This window comes from Lycorma delicatula, chromosome 9 (genome assembly GCF_047948215.1).
Source record: "Lycorma delicatula isolate Av1 chromosome 9, ASM4794821v1, whole genome shotgun sequence".
NCBI classification, from domain to species: domain Eukaryota; kingdom Metazoa; phylum Arthropoda; class Insecta; order Hemiptera; family Fulgoridae; genus Lycorma; species Lycorma delicatula.
In genome coordinates this window covers 69,688,152-69,711,949 of record NC_134463.1, presented here as the reverse complement: position 1 = coordinate 69,711,949, position 23,798 = coordinate 69,688,152, and the positions used below count along the sequence as shown (strand labels likewise).

Here is a 23,798-nt window from a genome sequence, read left to right as displayed (position 1 = left end):
CTGTTGCTGTTTGGTTCCTGTACATGTTAGCAATTGTTCTTCTATCTCTATATTTGAACCCTAATTTTTTTAAAATGCTGAACATTTTATTCCAGTCTACGTTATCAAATGCCTTTTCTACGTCTATAAACGCCAAGTAAGTTGGTTTGTTTTTCTTTAATCTTCCTTCTACTATTAGTCTGAGGCCTAAAATTGCTTCCCTTGTCTTTATATTTTACAATTAAAATGGGAAAAATTAGAAAAATTTATTTTAAAATGTTTTAATGTATTGTCTAATTTATTTTATTCCACTTAGCTTTTAACATAATAAATAATTCCAAAAAATAAATAATTTATGATTTAAAAGTTATAAAATTTATATATAATGGAATAAAAATATTATTCTGAACAAAATATTTTAAACATTTATCATGACACTGAATATAAATAACTTTTAATTTTTTTATTATTATTATTATTATTTTAAATTTAGGTTACTTAGATAACTTTGACTTAGTAATGCTATATAATAAATGGATTATTCTTTCTTTTTATTTTAGGATGGGTTGGTGCGGACCAAGTGCTGGGGAAACCCTGCGCGCCTGGCTGTTATCAGCTTTGGTTGTGCACGGGGCGGTCGCTGGTAATCCGGATGCGAAAAGGCTATACGATGATCTCTTATCGAATTATAATAAATTAGTAAGACCTGTGGTAAATACAACTGATGTTCTCCGTGTCTGTATTAAGCTCAAATTATCGCAACTCATCGATGTGGTAAGTTCAAATAGCCTATGTTACATTTAATTTTATCTTAGCATAATATTTTCTATTAAAAATTTATTTATTCGTTTAGTTAAAATTTAGAGATTATTTTTTTTAAATTTATATCAAAATAAAATTATTCGAATTTAATTACTGAATTAAAATACTGTATTATTTAATTTTTCAGTTTTTTTTTTTTAAATAGTAAAGTTGTATCCGAATTCTTGAAAGAAGAGTTTTCAAGTAATAAAAGAACTACCAATTTTTACTTTTGTTTTTTAATCTAATGGAAGGATCTGACAAATAGCGTTCATATTTTCTAAGTCAAACTACAGATTTTAAATACGTCGATTTAAATCCGTCTTAAAAGTTCTTTCATTTTGCCTAATAACATGTTTTGCGAATAAGTTCCCAATATATGATGCTATACAATTTTGATTAGAACGTTTTTAATATTAAAACATTAGTAATCGCACAACGGTTCGTCCAGAAGTCTATCGCTCGCTGTTTGTACATTACATGAGAAGATTGCATGCTTCTGCATGGAATAGTGTTTAGGTATAAATGTGTTTTTCTTTTTTAATATATTGCCTTCATCATTATAATCTCAAATAATGTAGTTTTATGCATACTTGAAAATGGAATTTTGTTTCCAAAACTTGCCGCTATATAGAAAGAAAGAGGTTGCAAAAAAGGTTTTGATAAAGGGATTTGTAAAATGATTGATTATTATATTGGATTTATTTTACATTTTCTGAGGAAGCGTCGAAAGTATATATTTGGAGCGTAGCTTTATATGGAAGGGAAACTTGCACGGTCGGAGTAGCTGAAAAGAAAAAAATTAGAAGCTTTTAAAATGTAGCGCTATAGGAGAATATTAAAAATCAGATGGGCGAATAAAGTGACAAATGAAGAGGTGTTGCGGCAAATTGATGAAGAAAGAAGCATTTGGAAAAATATAGTCAAAAGAAGAGACAGACTTATAGTCCACATCTTAAGACATCCTGGAATAGTCGCTTTGATATTGGAGGGACAGGTAGAAGGGAAAAGTTGTGCAGGCCGGCAATGTTTGGAATATGTAAAACAAACTGTTAGGGATGTAGAATCTAGGAGGTATACCAAAATGAAACGACTGGCACTAGATAGGGAATCTTGGAAGAGCTGCATCAAACCAGTTAAATGACTGAAGACAAAAAAAAGAGGAAGCGTCTGTTAATTTTCGTTTTTTTTCATTATAAAATATTTTTTGATTTCGAATCTCTGTATAAAATTTTGTATTAAGGATAATTTTTTTGTTGTTATGAAACAGCGGGCATCAATAGCTACGTTCATTAGCCCGGTGAAAATTGGTAGCGTATTAAAAGATGCCATGACTGACCGGTACCTCCGCATGAAATGCGGACCACTCAGCCACGGAAGTCAGCATCAAAGGTAGATTTAAATGAATGCTGTTGCATTGGAAGAAGATTTTACTTATTAAAAAAAAAGCATGCGTATCAATCTCAATTTGAACTGAAATATGATTTTATTTTATTTTTACTTTGTGTAAAACAGGAGAAATTAAATTTTTTTAAAAATTTAAACATAAATAATTGTTTATAAAAAAAATAAATTAAAAAGAATTGAAGCTTTTATTCACGTAGATGTCGGCCACTTCCAACATTTACTCTAAATGTAAGGTAATGGATGGTAGTAATCAAAATTTACATTTACACATGCCTTTTTATTATTTCAATATCTACCAATATAAGGTTGGGTTGCGTTTTATATAGGACACTCTGTATATATATATTAATACAATATATGTTTCTAATAAGAAGGGGTGTCGTAATATCAAAGTTAAAGCGAGATTAGGATTTGAAGCCAGAACCTTTCAAATGAGGAGTTTTTATTTACAATACATTTTTCAAAATTTTAAGCGAGGAATTTTTTTTAATTTCATGATCAATATATTTTCATTTATATGTATTATAATACTTATTTTTTAAAAACGAAAATATGTAGAATAACTTTTATTAGTAGTATATTACCACTAAAAACAACGGTTGAGTAACTCCAATGTTAGTTATAAATAAGTATAAAAAAGTACATTTTTTTTATAGACTATTTTAGTAAGTTTAGTAGAAATATTACTGTCATGTCGCAAGAAACATCAAAAGGAAAAAAAGTTTAAAATAAAAGTGAAACAACTTTTAATTTCAGTTTAAAACTTTGCTAATAAAGGGGATATCAATTTCAATCACGTATCACTATATTCTTGACGAAAGATTGTACTTTTTCAACACCACCACCACCACCAACATCACCACCGCAAACTTTTTTCTACTTGCGCTTTTATTGAAAAACAAAGTTATGGTTTTATTATTATTATTTTTTTTTTTAAAAAGAAACTTTTTATAGCAGTACAATGCTGTTGTGCCACTGTTCTGTTCTCTGCAGAAGATTGTAAATTTTCTACGTTGTATACGAATTGTAAATTGACGATATGAATCAATCCCATTGTATTTGAAATGAATAAAAAAAAAATCAATATTGAACTTTTGGTTCTGCTTGTCCACATAAATGAATTCCCCACAAAAAAAAAAAATTGATTCTAATTTTTTTTTAACATAGAGAAGTTTGTTTTTATTATATTGTACACATAAAAAGTATCCTTTCCCAGGTACAGGATTCATTCATTGTCTAAGTATATCACTCATTTTTCGTGATATTAGTGTATGTTCTTTCTTTAATTTTTCACAAGTGAAGAAATACATAAAAATATTTCAAGTTATTTCAATAAAAAAATATAAGTTATTTTAACATAATTTATGTTTCTTTTATACATTCGTCAGTGATATTATCTTAAAAATTAGATATTAAATTCGCTACTCTATATTTGAAATATTAGAGGTATTAAAAAAAAAATTACTTTGAAACATTTTACCTTTTATATCCTATATTTAAAAAGGTGGTACTGTCTTTTCCTGCAGTAAACCGATGTGCCTTTCCCTTTTAGGATCCAAATATTTCATTAATTAAAATTTTATTTGGCTATAACTATGGAACCAATGAAAATAAGTACCACTTATGATATATCGTTGAAAAGCTCTCAATGGGGCTGATTACTGCAGTTAAGAAAAGTACAAAAACCAATTTTTTTTGATTTTGGGCTTTTTTGGACACTTTTGGTCCAATCAATTGCAATAAAACTTGGACCAATATCCAAATACTTTGAATTTTGGGCTTTTTGGACACTTTTAGTCCAGTCGATTGCATTCAAAGGTGGGAGGTGTACAACGAGATGTTACAACAGTCCTAAATCCAAAATTTTAACATCCTACGGCCAATCGTTTTTGAGTTATGCGAGATACATACGTATAGACGGCACGCCGAAACTAGTCAAAATTGATTCAGGGATGATCAAAATGGATATTTCCGTTGAAATCTGAAATTTTTCACCATCATAATATTTCCTTTACTTCGTACAAGGAAGTAAAAAGATAAATGACTGAACTTGTTCTTTAGTCATATTTATTTGTCACATTTTAACAAAGTTTTTTGACAGTTTTTTAACATATGTAAAATTCCGTCATATTAATAAACGTAAAATCTTTTAATACTAATATTAATAACGTGCACAAATTCTAAAAAGCAAAAAAAAAAAAAAAAAATAGAAATAAAGAGTAACAGTTGAAGAACAATTTTAGCAAATAGGTCTAACTTAAAGTTACTTCAAGTACTCATTTCAAAAGTTTTCTAATATGTTTTATACAAACTTGAAAAAGAAAGTATAATCACTCACTCGTGCAAGCGTGAAAAGCGACTCATTTAACCATCATCAAACATAAAGCAACTTTCTGGTATACGTATAGTAAAGTAACTTACTTTCTCATCATCTATACAAGTAAAAGTTCCAAGCACAGTACTTGTAAGAAACTAAATTTTTAGAAGTCAATTTATAAAACAATGAAAGTGTAAACCGTAAAATTTTGAACTTATGAAATCTGAGAACAGCTAGTTCGTATCTATTAATTTCTAATTTTGTTCTTATAATTTTCTATTTTTCAGTATGCATTGAAATGGACAAAAGTAATCCTAAATTCCCAATAAACCTTATAAGTCATTAAAGAGTTATTATTTAATTAAAAAACATATATATAATATTCTACATTAGAGCTTTTATTTTAATATTGTTTGTAGTTTGTTTTATTAAAATATGTACGAGTATAAGTCAACTCGTTTTAAAGATAAAAAAATATCGATTTACACGCCATACTTCATGGTACTTTTTTTTAAAAAAACCTCAAATAAAAACGGTTTCTATATATACAAAGAAAAATATTAAAAAAATTAAACTGACTTCAAAAAACAATGTAGAGAATAAAAAATAACGCTATACATTTTCTTTTAAATATCGCGTTTAGAAGTAGATACCAAATAAAATAAAAAAACACAAAAAAATTCTAACATCTACTATTTTTTTTAAATTTTATTAATATTATTTGCTAAAAAAACAAACGGCAATAAACCTAAGTCCTCATAGAAATAAGAAATAGGTATACGTAGAAAGAAATTAAGTTACTACTACCCAGCGTGAAATTAGGTTATCTGGTATCTGGAATTTTTTTTAAAAGTATAAATATTTCTTACGAAACACTTAGATTAAAGTATACTTTGAATAATTTCATCATGTTGCACAAGATACAATATATATGTATATAATTTTTTTTGTGGATGTGTGTGTGTGTGCGCGCGCGCGCGTGTGTGTGTGTGTGTTTATATTGTGTGAGTTTCATATTCAGCGTGATATTTAAGTACGGGTACGGATTCATATTTCAAAACTGAGGAATACTAGGACATAGAAACAAGTGCGGATCTGCATAGTTACAAAATGAATACTTTTGGTATGTTTTAAATTCTTACCCTCCATCTTAGATCCGCCACATTCAATCAAATCTATTTTTACTTCCTTGACCGAAGTAAAGGCAGTATTATGTTTGCGATAATTTCGGTTTTCAGATTTCAACGGAAATATTCATTTTGACCAACCCTGAATCCATTTTGACTAACGTACAGACGTCGGCATGATGTCTGTACGTACGTATGTATCTCGCATAACCCAAAAAAACGATTAGCCGTCGGATATTGAAATTTTGGATTTAGGACTGTTGTAACATCTAGTTGTACACCTCCCCTTTTGATTGCAATCGACTGGACTAAAAGTGTCCAAAAAGCCCAAAATTCAAAGTATTTGGATATTGGTCTTTTTCTTAACTGCAGTAATAAGCTGCTCTCATTGAGAGCTTTTCAACGTTGTATGATAAGTGGTGCTTATTTTCATCGGTTCCAGAGTTATAGCCAAATAAAATTTTACTTAATGAAATATTTGAATCTTACAAGGGGAAGGCATATCAGTAATGAACTATTTGGATCATACAAGAGGAAGGCACATCGGTTCCAATCAGACGTTATCTCCTTTTTTTTTTAAATTTAAATACATTGATTTTAATTATTAACTTCTGATTGTAAACAAAATTTACGATAAAAAAATATGAATGAAATAAAATTTTATGTAATTTTCATTAAAAAATGTGTATATGTAATTTAGTAGGCGTACAAGGAAGTCATGTGGTGTCCACATCAGATTTTTAATTAATTACAAAGTAGTAGTAAAATATTTAGAAGATAAGTTGTGAAAGATGACTTATGAATAGAATAACTTATACAGAGAAGTATTAGAAAGATCAAATTTTTTTGGTTTAATAAAAATTTACAGAACATTTAAAAAACTCTTCTACAAAAAAAAAAAATTCAACCAAAGTTTTTTTTTTTTATTAATTCTAGTGATTTAATAGGTAGTTATTTATTTGTGAGTGATATTTTTTGAAACTCGTTCTGATTTTACTTGTTAGTGATTTTTTTGAAGTTACTTTTATTTATAAAATTATGATTATTTTATTTTATTCGCGTTGATGTTCCTACACGTTTTAAATCTGTTTAAAAATTTAAAAAAAACTGCCAAAAAAAAAAATAGGTTATCCGGCCGGATCATTACACGACAGTGTAATATAGAAGTGCGCAGCTCCTAAATTTTGCATCATTGCCATTAGATCCATGAAGGATTTATGCTAATATGACTGAATCCTATAGAGTTCGTCATCTAGCGGTTGAAATCGGAAACTTCTTTGCACGGGTTTTGAAATTCGCATTTGATTTTCAAACGAGCACATTCTGAGCGCGTTAGACGTGCGGGTGACAATTTTGTGAATAGTATATTTTTTAAATTTATTTATTATATAAACAGAAAGAGGGTTTTTGTTTTTTCGGGATAAAAAAATACCCGATCAATTATAAAAAAGTAGTTACCCATGTTTGCTGGCATAACTGAAAAGGTTTTTAGATATAATTCATGTCGAAACTCTTGAAAAAAAAAATATGTATATGCAATGGTGGAGATTTCCCGGTTGAAGCGCAAACCTTATTGAATTGAATTAATGAACTGTTAACTGTGAATCTCTATCACTGTGTGGGATGGGTTTGAACTGAATGATTCGAATCAATAGAATGAATAATATTAAAAAATAATAGAATTAAATTTACGTTAAATAAAATAATATTAAATACATTTTAAAAATGTCTGTTTAAAAATAATGGGCTTCCATGGGTGTCTGCGTGTGAGGCTAGAGCGGTGAGGTATGGGAGCATCTGGTGGGAGATTAGATCAATCATCACAATCAAGTGGCAACAAACGGTGTGCCCCAGGGGCGCTGTCTTGGGAGGTACAATGGAGTGCTCTTATAATATCTTTACAAACAATCGTCAGATTTTAAAATTCAATTGGGGTATTTGTTAGTAGGTTGAAGGATAACTTTTGCTTGCGCCAGGTACTTTCCTGAACTAACACATCACGGTTATTCGGAAATTGTATGTATTTTTAAAATTTGTCTGTTATTGCATCACGCGAAAACTAACCTACCGATTACTTTTAAATTTGCAGGGTACATTCGCGTTATCCCAGGGAAAGTTTTAAGTCATCAACCGAGGCCCTAGCTTCCTTGAAGGTTAAGATATTAAAAGTATTCATTATTCCTTCGCCTTCAAGGAGGGTAAAGTTCTGAATTAAAGATATTCATTAATGAAAAGATAAATTAATCATTTTACTTCATTGTTACAATATACTCGTATATTTCTCCCACTATGGTAAAAAAATAAGTAGTGAATATTTCGTCGTCAAAGGCGTATGTACTTTAGTTACCATGGTTTTATATTTTGTAATTTAGTTTCTTTTTCAGGTTTCTATAAAGCCTGAATACTATAATTATTATTCTCACAACCATGAGGATAACGAACAGTGCGGAGGTCCAGGAGGGAGGTGGAGCCCTCTACGTAGATGGGAATGGCGACCGAAGCAAACTCCGCGGGTGTCCAGGGCGCCACTCCCCCTAAAAAATTGGGAATAGCAAACGAAGCGAGCTCTGAGACCATGGGGTAGGTCCCTTGACCTCGGGAGCCCTCGAAGAGTCCCTGAGTTGGCTCCGGGATTCGCCTGGGTTGATCTGAGCTCTGAGAGTCCAGGTTCTGGCTAGACGAGCCGGCTAGTATATTTATATGGCCTACGATACTCCCGGTAACGTAAGGATTCCAACATTGGGTCGTACATATAAATCGGATCAGCCGTTGAAATATATTAAATTCCTTTTCGAGCAGTCGTGTACGAATGGGGAATCGTACACTACCTTAAAAATTTCTTAATTGAATTATTGGTCATAATTTTTCGTATACAGGATTTAATTTTTATCAACGTAATTTACATTATTATTATTATAAATTACTTTAAAGAACATTCGATTAAAGTGATGTAATAAAAATTGTTTATCTTAGTACGAAAATAATTAATTATTTCAGAATAACGTAGTGATGACAAAAAGTTAAAAAAAAAAAAAGCTGATGAAATCTTAATTTAAATTCATACCATTTATTGAATGAATGAATTCAGATTGAAACACTTTTTTATTTCATCTAAGTTTCACTGTACAATGTAAAAACTGTTCTGATGCGATAGCAAGATTATTACAAACACTGCGAAAAATGTGGTATTTAAAATCGATGAGGGTGGTGGAGTTTTCTCGCTTATTTTAATGTTTGGATTGTGTATATTTACAAATGGTATTTGTATATGTTTTTTAAAAATAGACGTCGGTTTAAAATTTAAATCACTCTACCATTCATTTATTCATTCCCTTATTTACCTCTGTGTATAAAATATCAACAAATCATTTTCACAAAGTAAAAAAATAAAAGCAACAAAAAAACAATCATTTTCTGTTCAAAGAAATTTTTTTATGTTATTTAAAATTAAGCGTAGCGTTTGAAGTTGTACTGTTGATAGAATTATCGGTAGCGAAAATTCTGTGTATACTTTTTTTATATCAGTTTTATGATCAATTCGATTAAATTATTATTTTATTTTTAAATATAAAAAAAACAACAAATCTAAAAAAAACATTATCAGTGTACTTAGTTTTGATGAAAAAAAATAAATTTAAGTGAAGTGAGAAAAAATTATATTAGTATTAGAAAAATATGTACTTTTATAAAGCTCAGATTTCGTTTTGCTATTGTTTTATTTATAAAACTAGTTTCTTTATAAAAAAACACCAATTCATTGTCATATTTAAAAAAAATGAAAATATTATAACACTTGTCACAAAAGAAAAAAAAAACTTGTCTGATGATTATGTCCTACGAAATCCATTGAAAAAAGAATTTAGAAATTTAGAATTTAAAAGAAAATTTGTTGAAATTTATGATTAAAAGTAACTCATTTAATGATCTAGAGTTTTTCATTCTTGGAATTCCACGTTCATTTTTTTGAGGCAGCATATATTTTACATATGATATTTAACAATACGGAGTGTTCCGGAACGTATTCGCCGAACTTCGGGAACTGATTCAGGATAACAAAATGAGCAAAAAAGTTCATACCAACATAAGTTCTATTTTATTTTATTTTCCTTCTGGACGGCATTTTGTGATGTTCAACGAAATGTTATTTCTCATGAACGGGTGAATCTACTTAAAATAAATTTGGCAAATCTAAGTAGTCGTATTCTACAAAATAAAAAAATTTGAAAATGTCACCTTCAAAAATTTCAAAATGGTGGCCATTTTTAATCTATAACATCTTTCTAATTATTGTTTGATCAAATCTTTACTTTTACAAAATTTATTAAGAATTTTATTTGGAAAAAAAAAGACTCCTTATTTGTAAAAATCCCTTTACAAACAATCGAATTATTACAGACAATTAAGTTATTGAGTTCTTACAGTACAGTTGCACACCGTATTACAGCTGATAAGTTTTTTCTATTTTTATTTCCTCCTTTATATGTAATAAAAATTTATTAATAATAAATAATAATACTAAACTAATTAATAATAAAAATTATCAGTTTGCGTTACGGTGCACAAACGTACTACCGGGTTAATTGTCTGCAATAACTCGATTGTTTGTCAACGGATTTTTACAAACGAAATGGTATCGTTTTTATTCAGAATAAAATGCTTACTAAATCATGTAAAAAAAAAAAGTTTGATCATATAAATAATTACAAAAATAATGAAGATTTAAAAATTTTTTGAGGTGACGTTTTCAAAATTTTTTATTTTGTATAACAAGACAGTAGTCTTTGATTTGCGAAATTTAATTAAATTAGGTTCACCTGTTCCTGATAAATAATTTTTTTGTTGAAAATCACAAAATAGCGTCCTGAAGGAAAACAAAGCAAACTTTGTTCATTTGAAGTTTTTGTTAATTTTGGTGAATTTCGGGAATACTTCTTGGAATATTCAGTATACATATCGTATGCGCTACAAAATTGTCTCTGTGTAAATACTTAATTGTTTAGAATAAAACTGACTACAAAAAAGGTAATTACTTTTACTTTCCCGGCGAATATAGATAGAATAGCTATGTTAAAGGGTAAAGTATGATAATCATATAAAAAATGGGGTATCTGGTTTTTTTTCCAAATCTTTACGTTTTACGGCCCAGTTAAACCAGAAAAACATATATATGTATACGTGTGTCGTACTGTTTTTGGCATTATCTCTGGATTGATTGAACCGATTATCATCAAATTTGTTTCAAATATTTCAATATATGGTTTATTGAACGTATTTATTTTCAAAACTTATTGAATTTTAATTAGGAGGATTTTCTTATCTAAGCATGGTTGTTTTAGATATGAAGACGTTCCAGGTAGAAAAAATTAACTTTATCGTGAATAAATTAATAGTAGATACTTCGATCAAATTATTTCAACTTTGTTTCCTAATCCAGAATAAATTTACAAAATAAATTCTAATATTCTGGATAAAGTTAATAAATTTAATAGTTTGATCATGGCAGGTGATCGTAATACATATATTATCTTTATCATATATTATCATCTTTATTTATTTAAAGAAAATTCGTTAAATAAATGGTACAAAAGGTGTATGATTAAAGTAATATCCCAGAGAGTATCATGATGAAGAATGATTTAATTCGTTTCTGAATTAAAAACATTTTAAAGACTTATAGTACCAATTATATAATATATTAGTAATATTATCTTTTTTACATTCTTAATACTACTTTGTCATTTCTTATTAGGTTAGGCATAACTGCACTAGTATTTTCAATGCATAGCTATTTACTTAATTCAAATAACTTAAAATAATACAAACACTGAGGTCGTAGTAACAATTTGGTATAGAAAAATTTGTTATCTATTTATGGGTCGATCGTTTGAAAGTATTTCACTTTTATGTAGCAATATAATTTTGAATTACATCATGAAACGGAAAAATTACGTTGTCTAAAAATTAAAAATTAAATTCTGACAATATCAAAAAATTAAATATTAAATTCTTTTAAAAATTAAATTGCCGAATTTAATAAAAAGATTAAATTAAATTTTCACGGCATCAGAAAGGTAAACTTTGGAATTTCCATAAATGAAAAGCAAACTAACTTTTACAGATTTTATTAGGTTAGTCTTATGGAATTTTCCATAAAATATTCTACGATATGAATTAGTATTCTACAGTCTTGGTTTTGGGGCCTTTGTAAGAGAGAATTTGAGGTTTAGTTGTCAGAAGGTATAAGGGGGAGGGATATTTTAAGCACGGCCGTGGACTCTTCCTAAAATTAACGAATGGAGTTTTGAGCCCTACAGGGTTAAACGAGTTAATAAATTGCAGAGGAACGGTCCTAGTCTGGGATGCGTTGAATGCGGCACATACCCGGTCTTCTCATCCCTTTACCCCTCGTCGTTTCGCTTCGCCCTTCCTCGTTCCTTTAGACAGGACTTTACTGGTGTGGCCTGCGGGGGAAACTCTGTATACAGTAGGGAATAGTCGGGGTACTAGTAGTGTGGGAATAACGATGCATACGTGATGTGATGTAACCGCGTCGCCCTTTCGTTCGGTTCTGAACTGCTTACAATTGAGACCGCTGACCAATATCATATTAAATAATGAGGTAATATTCAAACCAGAATTTTACTTTTTTCCCTACAAACTTATCATAAAATTTCAAAACATTTTTATTTTGTTTTTTTTAAACCGTGTTTAAATGTTTTAAATTTGGAAAAAAACTTTAAAATGTTTAGTAATTTAAGAAAATCTAAATTTAAATAGTTAGTAGTAAACTTCTTGTTTCAGTTGTAATCATAAAATTACACATGAAACAATTTAGTTTTAAGTCTGAATAATATACATTATCCACATCAATAAATTTATTTCTATTCAAGTGATTCTGTAAATAAATGATCTTTTGATCTGTCTTTGGGGAAAAAATTATTTTTAAAACCATCAATTTATGATATAAATTATTCTTAATGCTACGTGATTGAAGTGATCTCAGTTTGACAAAACAGTTTTTCTTTTCTATTTTACATCTTAATTAATGATATTGTTCTTAAAGTTGTTAAATACTGAACGAGTCATCATTTTTATTATATTTATATTATTAAGTTGACTGCAAAACTTACCCTGGAGCATACATTGATAGCGACCATAATTTGGTGATAATGAAATGTAGATTGGGGTTTAAAAACCTGAAGAAAAGGTGTTAGATGAATCGGTAGAATTTAGAGAAGCTTGAGGAAGAGGAGGTAAAGAAGATTTTTGAGGAGGACATCGCAAGCGGTCTGAGTAAAAAAGATAAGGTAGAAAATGTAGAAGAAGAATGGAAGAATGTTAAAAAGGAAATTCTTAAATCAGCAGAAGCAAACTTAGGCGGAATAAAGAGAACTGGTAGAATACCTTGGGTTTCAGACGATATAATGCAGCTGATGGATGAACGTAGAAAATATAAGAATGATAGTGATGAAGAAAGTAAAAGGAACTATCGACAATTAAGAAATGCTATAAACAGGAAGTGCAAACTGGCGAAAGAAGAGTGGATTAAAGAAAAGTGTTCAGAAGTAGAAAGAGAAATGAACATTGGTAAAATAGATGGAGCATACAGGAAAGTTAAGGAAAATTTTGGGGTACATAAATTAAAATCTAATAATGTGTTAAACAAAGATGTTACACCAATATATAATACGAAAGGTAAAGTCGATAGATGGGTGGAATATATTGAAGAGTTATACGGAGGAAATGAATTAGAAAATGGTGTTATAGAGGAAGAAGAGGAAGTTGAGCAGGATGAAATGGGAGAAACAATATTGAGATCTGAATTTAAGAGAGCATTATACGATTTAAATGGCAGAAAGGCCCCTGGAATAGACGGAATACCTGTAGAATTACTGCGCAGTGCAGGTGAGGAAGCGATTGATAGATTATACAAACTGGTGTGTAATATTTATGAAAAAGGGGAATTTCTGTCAGACTTCAAAAAAAGTGTTATAGTCATGATACCGCAGAAAGCAGGGGCAGATAAATGTGAAGAATACAGAACAATTAGTTTAACTAGTCATGTATCAAAAATCTTAACTAGAATTCTATACAGAAGAATTGAAAGGAGAGTGGAAGAAGTGTTAGGAGCAGACCAATTTGGTTTCAGGAAAAGTATAGGGACAAGGGAAGCAATTTTAGGCCTCAGATTAATAGTAGAAGGAAGATTAAAGAAAAACAAATCAACATACTTGGCGTTTATAGACCTAGAAAAGGCATTCGATAACGTAGACTGGAATAAAATGTTCAGCTTTTAAAAAAATTAGAGTTCAAATACAGAGATAGAAGAACAATTGCTAACATTTACAGGAACCAAACAGCAACAATAATAATTGAAGAACATAAAAAAGAAGTCGTAATAAGAAAGGGAGTCCGACAAGGATGTTCCCTGTCCCCGTTGCTTTTTAATCTTTACATGAAACTAGCAGTTAATGATGTTAAAGAACAATTTAGATTCGGAGTAACAGTACAAGGTGAAAAGATAAAGATGCTACGATTTGCTGATCATATAGTAATTCTAGCCGAGAGTAAAAAGGATTTAGAAGACACAATGAATTGCATAGATGAAGTCCTACGCAAGAACTATCGCATGAAAATAAACAAGTACAAAACAAAAGTAATGAAATGTAGTACAAATAACAAAGATGGACCACTGAATGTGAAAATAGGAGAAAAGATTATGGAGGTAGAAGAATTTTGTTATTTGGGAAGTAGAATTACTAAAAATGGACGAAGCAGGAGCGATATAAAATGATGAATAGCACAGATATAAATATATCGTTTCCACCATGCGCTCGATCAAACTCGTAAAAAAGCATTCAGATTTTTAAAACTTTTCTTCCCCCTAATTTTTTTTTTAATATGATAATTTTTGAAATTAGATTATTCAAACTTTAATTTTTTTTATTCGTCTCTAAGTCTCTTGTTTGCTAAGTTAATAGAGTTTGAATACAATCATTTTTTATTATAAAATATAGTTACTCCTTTAATTTTTTGTACTAGTGTAGTAGGTATTTCGAATAGTATGGCCCCCCCGATTTTCTGTGGGCCTTCTACCGCCCCCCCCCATAAGGGGGCTTTATCGTTCACTTTGATCTAGACCAAAAAAAAATATGTACATATGTGTGTCGCATTACTTTTGGGTTTATATCTCAGGATTAACTAAACCTATTTTCTTCAAATTTGGCTCAGATATTTTTATATATGGGTCAATTTGGTGGGGTATATTGTGAAAAAACCAATTTCAATTTTCTTTAGAGGCATTTAAGAGAAAACTTTATTAAAGTAAATTTGTTGCCAACAACGTATACAGTGTTTATAAAATGGTGGCCTATGACTATACGTTTTCGAATTCTACTTGTAAAACTAAACAAAAAATATCCTTAGGAAAAATGGCAATTTCTCTTTCAGTTCAAGCTGAAAGTAAAAAATAAGGTTATAATATCTATTATCTAGGTTCTCCGCCTTCTTTAGGTTCTGTTCAACTCTGTTTAACGTAACTCGTTTAGTAACTATTCGAATTTTTAATTATAATTCTAAAACGTATAACTAAGCGAACTTATTAAGTACGAGCATTTTGGTTTTGCTGTCGATGAATCTACAGGAAACTCTTAAGGATTGCTTAGGCTAAGCTAATATAATGACTGAAATTAAGTAAGTGCTTACAAATAACTATAATGAAATTTTAACCTTGAAATTTTTAGCGTGTTGTAAAGTACTTACCCTGTTCGGGATTCGAACCCAGAACCTTTTGGATAAAAATAGAGAATCTACCAAAATAGAGGATCTAACTGAAATTTAATTCTCAAATTGTTCATGCTGAAATAATAAATAACTCTAATGGTGGTAGAATTGGGTCAGCTTTTAAATTGTAAAAGTAGAAATCTGTAAAAGCTGTTGACAGCGAAAAAATAAAAAAAAGAAGTAAATGATGCACTTTTTCAATTAATTTTAATGTATGTTTGAATATATATGAAGAATTTTACCTTTTCTTTATTTAACTGTCTAAATGTTTTTATAAACTGAACGCTACATATTTATAATAATATTAAAATCTAAAAAAAAAATAAATAAATGCTTATGTTAATGAAGAACTGTAGCTTTTTCGTTTCTCTTGTCAATGTTTTTGAGTTGAAAGGATCCCAGTAAAGCTTGATATCTTTTAAACAGTGAAAATATTTAATGTAATGATTCTCTGTACAAACTGTGAGTTTATATCATTAAATTATTTAAAATTAAAATAAATAGCTAAAAATAACTAAACTAATAAATAACAAAAATAATTTAGAATAATAATTTTTTTTTTAAATACAAGTTAGTATAATTAATGATATATGAAATAAATTATAATTATAACACATCAGTGTTCCTAAGGATGGATTACTAATCGGAAAGCACTCGAACTTCTGCTTTTCAGAAGAACAAAAGCCTTAAAATCGAAACCAAAAATCAAAATCTAAAAATCAGATGCCTTGATTTCACAGATTATTCAGAACTTCTTGCAAAATTGGAAGAAGACACAGTTTCCCAAATTAACGATATAAAAGAAACTATAGGAAAAAGATATCCTTCTCAAAAACTGAAATCATGACAAACTTCAAAGATTATTCCAAAAAAATCAATTGAGACCGAATATGTAAAAATAAATGTCGCAAACTGATTTGGAATAATCAGTAAAAAGTTATGTAAAGATAAAACAGCTTTAAAAATCCACAAATTTTTAGAAAAATTTAAGTTCTTAAACAAAAGATTTTACAACAAAGAGAATATGTCAATAAACGCTAAATTAGCTGTAGTCGGATCAGTGATGTTATACCGAATTGAAATAGAAAATCTGATCGGTTTAGAAAATCTCCTCAAAATCGAAATAAAAATCCTAAGGAGATTCTACGTTCCTAAAAACAGAAGAGTGTACTGAAATAAAATAAGGAAATTGATAAGACTAAAGAAGATTTGAAAACCGCAGTTAGAAATAGAAGATTAAAATTCCTTGGATACATGATCCAAATGAATCCAAAAAGATTAAGAAAAAAGTTTTTTGAAAAGCTTTTGAAATTAAAAAGCCAAAGAGGATATATAAAACAGTTAAAAGAGAAACAAAATCTTTAGGTTATTTTTACCTAAAGATTAAAGAGGAGAACTGTTTGAATATTATGAAGTTTAGAAAAATAATTTATAATACAATGGTTGTTATGAATAAGATAGAAAATAAAACACTAAAAGAAAAAGAACTAAAGAAGAAGAAGAACGGGTGCGCTCAAAATGAAGGAAATATGGAAAAGAAGAAAAGAAACGAAACATAAATGATTTTTTTCTCTGAGGCTTCTAGTAGGCCGTTCCGATGTAAAAATAAATAAATTTATTAAATTGTATTGTTTGAACAAACGTATTATTATTATTATTAAAAGAAATGTAAATTCACCTTTAGATATGTTAACAGGAATTTATTTAATTTATCTTATATTTTTAATACATTTTATCAAAATTATAACACATGTTAAATTTTTTTTTTTTTTTAGTTTTTTTATTTTAACTTAGATGTCCTTTTTTATAAATAAAAATAATAACTAAGAAAGAAAGATAATTTTTTTATTTTTAAACGTATTGTATTTTATCTTAAACTTTCTACTGGGTATTTTATAATAAATAACATAAAATAACATGAGAATTCCATTTACTTCCATTATTAAGAATACAGTTAAATAACTGTAAAAAAAAAGTTAATTAAAAATAAAACTTCAGAAATAATAAAAAGTGAAAAGAGTACAAAAGAAGCGGTAAATTACTTGGTTGTATGGATATTTTTGTTACTAGTTAAATGTATTCGTACTTCGCACGGGCACGTATTAAATTTTTAAGCTTCTTATTTTATATGTGTTTGTCCTTTCAAACTCACCTTACTATACCCACAAAGGAAAAAGTATTTGTATACAATGTGAATCTAAAATTCGATCTGTGGAGAATTTATTAATGATTATCTGACGTTAGAGCTTTATAATTCACATGATAGTTTTGATAAATTTTTCTAGTACTCATATTTTTAAAGAATACTTATTGGAAATATGAAACCTTTTACCTGGTTTTATTCGTGAATCCCGAAATCAATTTTTTATTATTAATAAATAATTAATTAAAAATTAAGGAATCCTATGATATATTGTTTCATTTTTTCGAGATTAAAAAATAAAAAATAAAATAGATATTTATGGATATTAAAGTTGTTGGAAATAATTTCCTTAGGATAACTTTTATTTTAATTATCCCAAAATATACGTAAACTTTATCTAGCGTCACATTTTTGGGATGATTTCAAGGGAAAACCAGAGGTAATTTTCATAGAAAACTATAGTTATCATCCTTACCAAATGTTAAACTTTATCAAATTTACGGAATACAACCTTAATCACTTTTGATTCTTTTGGGGTTGATTTTAAGGAAAATTCATCAAATAAATATTACTTTAAGTATTGTTAAAATACATTTTCCTGGAAAATTTAAGCGCTTTATTCGAACTGTATTCAGATACACTGGTTTTAAAAAATTTGTTCTTACCCTTTTTCAAACAATCTCATTAAAAGATGACTTTGGAAAAACACCTTTGTTTTAGCAGTACCTTCAAAAACGTTCCAAGGTAATATATGTGACCGTATATTCCAATGTTACATTTTTCCGCATTTTCCATTAGAGGGGTCAAAAGTAGGTAATTCCATTAAAAAATCGTTTAACCTTTAAAAAACTATCAAGGCCAAATCCAAGGTCACCGTACGATTTCCCCATCCAATTCGAGTAACTTTTATTTAGATAATTTTTTTGTATTGTGCGTAGGTTACGAGAAAATCGTCGATTAAAATGAAATACTATATATATGTATATAGTTCATTAATGATAAATATATTTTATTATTTCTTAAAATAAATAAATAAATATGTAATTATTTGAGTAATAATTCTACAGGTTTCACTCATATTAAGTTTGCACGAAGTATAAAGTTAATAAATAAAAAAAAAGTAATGAAAAAATAAACGACAGTAACAACAATGTCCAAAGTCAGCTGGCTAAGTGATCGACAAGCACGTGATGTGCGGTATTATCAGGTGCACGCACCAATGCACCTCTTTCTTCTCCATCCCGCCTCATATGTCAAGGACTGACAGGGTGAGTGGCAGCTACAACCCCATGTCAACCTGTTTGGCTTGGCTTTTAGCCCGGTATCCAATCCTACATCCGTTCGCTTTTCTAGCCACATATCCGCCTACTAAACATAATTTATATTTTCCTCTCATCCTTTTTGATTTTATAATGGTTTTACTTTTTAATAATATTAAAAATTTGATTAATGTTTCCTGTCATTTATGTAGTAATTATTTATCTAACTTAATTTTTTTTTAAAGGCTGATAAAAGAACAACAACCGTTTGTTTAATTTACGACGGCTTGTGATTGGAAGTTATTTATAATTGTGGGTATGAAGCCGCTCTTTTGTACAAGTTTGAAAATTTCACATATTTACTAGCAAGGTATCAAAATAATTAAAAATTCTTTCCGTTCTTCAGAAAGAGTCACTAAGTTATGTTTTTTTTACAATATATATATCAGTCTGTCTTACGTTTATCTTAAAAGCACCTGAAGTAAAATAGAATAATATACTTTAAGCTAATTAAGTCACAATTACAATTATAAATACAATTTATAAAGAGTTACAATTATAAAGAGTTCTGACTTCTATGGCTAACTCTTTTATTACACGACTATCCAGAAAGGAGTGTAATATATTTAGGGTGTATGTATGTTTGTTCCACTGTAAAAGCTGGTCAGGGATGCCGTTTATAATATCTGGCAGGAAAGATAGTTGCAGGAAGCTGTGGGTCGATGGACGAGAACCCTCATCCCCAACATCAAGCCATGGTTGTCGAGAAGATTTGGTGAGGTTGATCATCACCTATCGCAGTTTTTTTCCGGACATGGTTCCTTCAATAACTACCTGCACAAAATAGGCAAGAGAGAAGAGCCAATTTGCAACTACTGCAACGAGATAGATGATGCTGAGCACACCTTTTTTGAGTGCAATAGGTGGGACACACTTAGACATAGTAAGGCACTCACAGGTATAACTCCAGAGACAACAATAGACTACATGCTAAGAAGCGAGTCAAACTGGAATAATTTTGCTAGTTTTGTTAGACAAGTTGTTCTACAGAAATACTCCGATGAGAGAAGACAAGGTGTTGGCTAGAATAGGACTGGGTGAACAGCCTTGTTGGTGAGGTCCAGCATGCTGCGGTGTGTTGGCACTGATGAGCCACCAAGGACTCCACGGGTAACAGTCAGGCAACAGCACACTGAATACTGAAGGGACCCGGCACCGCGTCGCGGCGAACTGGGTCTGGCGTGGTGTAATAATGTGGTGTATTAGTATTGCACTTTTAGGTCCCCAGAGGGGCAATATTGATAAAGAACTCTCAAAAAGAGCTAACCGGTAGGCCGACCTGCCTTGCCGGTATATAGCCGGTAGGTGGGGAGGCCTATTTGAGTTTAAAGACACTCCCCTGGGCGGCGTAATACCAACAAGTCGGTCCGGCCCAGGGGAGCTGAGAGAAAAAAAAAAAAAAAAACTGTAAAAGCTCTACGGCTGAACCGAATTAGATGTACGACCCGCATTGAAATCCTTACGTTATACGGAAGCCTTACTGGGATTGTCATACACTATATAAATATGTGCATATATTGTATATATGTATGCAGATGATTCAAAATGAAAGGGAAATAATCTGGAAACTGATTCTAGAGCTTGGCCAGCGAAAAATTCCGTGCGGATTTTAGTATATTAGGGGAAAAAACATGATTATGAGTAAAAATCGAATAAAACTTATCTCAGAACTGTTTTTTTCGTAGTTTTCATATCTAACGTAAAACAGAAAATATTCTGTGACGAAAAAAATTTTTTAGGTATGAAATAGAATAAATCTGTTAAATAACTAATTAATGTGTAAATTTTATTATCAAAACGTGTAGAAAATTTTATTTTGAGAAAATTGATTTAATAATCTATAAAAAAAAATCAACTTTTGTTAATAACAGTTACAAAAAAAATTTTATGAATTTATAAAGATTAAAATCTGCTGTTTTATTATTTTTTTTTACTTCTTGGACCACCGTTAGGTATTACTTCAGAGGGAATAAGTTGAATGATTTATCGCGTATGAAAATGCCATGCCTAACCAGGATTCAAACCTGAGACCTCCGACTAAAAGGCCGAGACATAACACTCGCGCCACGGAGGCCGGCAGTTTACTTTTAGATTAATTCACTGTGGTTTATACTCAAATAAATTTATTACGCGACTGTCCAAAAAGGTGTGTAATGTATTTAGGGTCTTTGTTCCATTTAGCGGCTCAACGGCTGAACCGATTTAATTGTATGATTCCGCATTGGATTCCTTACGTTACCGCGAGTGTCACATGATATACAAATATATATAAATATTGATAAAATTTGGTCCCACCATTTGGTATTTATGTGCACCATTTGGTTCCTTTTAGCATAAAACAGACAATATATTTTATCAATTGTCATTAAAATTATATTTAGAACTGGTACAAAAATAAAACTTATCAGCTCTCCCTGAAAAAATTATATTTGGCGGATGCAAGTTGATCAATATGTAATCTGCAGAGCATGCTACTGACCATCAAAAAAAATTGTTTATCATCACTTCTCATCCCGAACAATATTATACCAGAACTCCAGTTTTTAATATTTTTTCCATAACCTGGATCTTGAGTATTGTCTCTGACTTGTAAATATTATTTTAAATCAAAGTTATTTCGAGCTAAGCCAAATATAAATTTCTAGGCTGAAGTTGCACAAGCCCACCGGTCTGGTCTAGAGGTTTACTGTAACCAAATCAGCAGATTTCGAAGTCGATAGTTCTAAGATTCAAATCGTCGTAAAGGCAGTTACTTTTATACGGATTTGAATGCTAGATCGTGTATACCGGTGTTCTTTGGTGGTTTGGTTTCAATTAACCACACATCTCAGGAACTGTCGACCTGACACTGTACAAGATTGTACTTTATTTGTATTCATACATATCTATCTCGTTCATCCTCTGAAGTAATACCTTACGGTGGTTCTAGAGGCTAAACCGAAAAAAAAGGAAGGCTGAAATTTCAAAAGAATGGTAGATGTACCATTCGTAGATGATCATGGTAGATCTTACGTAGATGTATTATGATCTTGTTTTCCTTCTGCATTGTCCTTTTAATCTTTGGTTGACTAATCTAAGTTTACCTCAAGAAAAAAAAAGAAAGTTATTTAACACAAAAAACTTTCACCTAAATTCAAAACTCTTATAAGTAATTATATTTTCGAAAACAGATATCTTTAAGCTTAATTTCTCCATATACATTCTGTATTGGGACTACTGTCCTGAAAATTTTTATTTGTTGACACATTTTATGAAATCGATTTTTAGCGATAAGTTTAAAGCAGCAGTTCCCGTAACCGATTCCATTTGAAAAGTAGCTCCTTTAATTTAGTAACTACAGTAAAACTTCCTATAATAACATAGGACATTATGTAGAAGTTGAGCTTGATGGTGCGATTAATCGATCATTCGAATAATAGCACCAACATTAATTTCACACCATTTCGCACCAACATCCTAGTAGTGTATGGAACGGAACGTAAGAATGGCGGGAGTTTCAATATTTCTCCCTACAGATCGCAGAGCCTAGACAATGTCCCTTGCTGTTGTATCTTTCTATTATTGGGCGGATTTCATCGGTTATTTAGTGGCGGTTATAAATTTTAAGTTTTATTTATGAACGGATTTGGTAATTTGCGTTCCTACCCGTATGGACCATGGTGTAATTTATTTACTGTTTCTGACCGTGATAGACTAAGCTTTTGAGTCTAGTAATCCCGGCGTGATTCCCCTTCAGTCCATCCGCTGAAGTACTTTCGGTACTAGCACCTATGGGCTAGCAGGAGTGCGCCTACCGGAGCTGTAGTTACTTAGAAGGAGAAATGCGTTCCGTTCTCCGGAGGGAGTCGCATATGCTGACTAAATGATATTGTGGTCTCTTCGTGGGACGGTATGGGGTGATGTCTAGCTTTTTATAGTTTTATCAAAATTTAATTGCGAAAACGGTCACTTTCGCGGCCGGAATTTTTGTGCGGTTTCCATTTATAGGTTACGCAGAGGTTCCTAAGCCTGGTTTGTCATTTTTTTGACTCTCGTGCCGCCTCTTCACGGTGGTTCGTTCAATAAGGCATGAAGCCGTTTTCTTATACCCTGTGGAGTACGGTCCTCTCGGCAGATGGCCGTGTTCGGACACTGCCGCTCTCCCGAACAGTCTGCGTGCCTGCGCCACTCCTATCTCGGATACGGTGTGTACTCCCGCATCGTAGCGAAGAGTGTAGTAGTGTATTAATGTTGCTCATCTTTATGGAAACAGATTTTACAGACATCATCAAATTATTAAATATTTTTCATTAATTATTAATTAATATACATTAGGTTTAATGTATGATCCCTTCAATAAATATCGTTGGTAGAAATCTCTCTTAGTACAAAACATGGGATTTAGCTATCGAATTTTGCGAAGGTTTATCGGTACAATTTTTCTCATCGGTGGTTTAATTATGTGATAAACATTTGAAATATTTATAAACAGTCTATGAATATTTTTAATCCCTCGTATTTAACTCGCCCAACGCTAGGTTTTAGGTTTTAATTGTTCATAATTGGATTAATTATCCTGTCTCAAAATTATTTCATCTTGCAGTCATTCAATTTTTTTTTGTATTTTAGAAATTATTGGATATAATAATGAACTAGTTACAAATTATATTTATTCATTTCCATTTAACGTTAAGCTTTTTAGTAAAGTTTATTTTTAAAATGAAGAACTAAACTACTTGAATGTGGTGACGTATCTCATACTCTTAACATTTATTTTAGTAATGTTTGGATGATGTCGCTTCAATATTCCCCGTTTAACTTAATATCAGTTTAACTAATATAAAGTAATCATTAAATTCATATTTGCAACTAAGTTCTAATTCTAAATCGTTTGATGATTGTTTTAATTGGTAAGTTATTAAATTTTCCCTAACAGCTTTTAA

General features: G+C 30.2%; 1 protein-coding gene across 1 annotated transcript in view; it reads left to right on the top strand.

The window, feature by feature from the left end:
• Positions 1-540: 540 nt before the first annotated feature.
• LOC142330676 (acetylcholine receptor subunit alpha-like) overlaps positions 541-23,798 on the top strand; it is a 457,041-nt gene continuing 433,783 nt past the window's right edge. The window contains exon 1 of the mRNA XM_075376122.1: positions 541-753. Within this exon, the coding sequence (XP_075232237.1) occupies positions 541-753 (213 nt within the window). The remainder of the gene's footprint in view (positions 754-23,798) is intronic.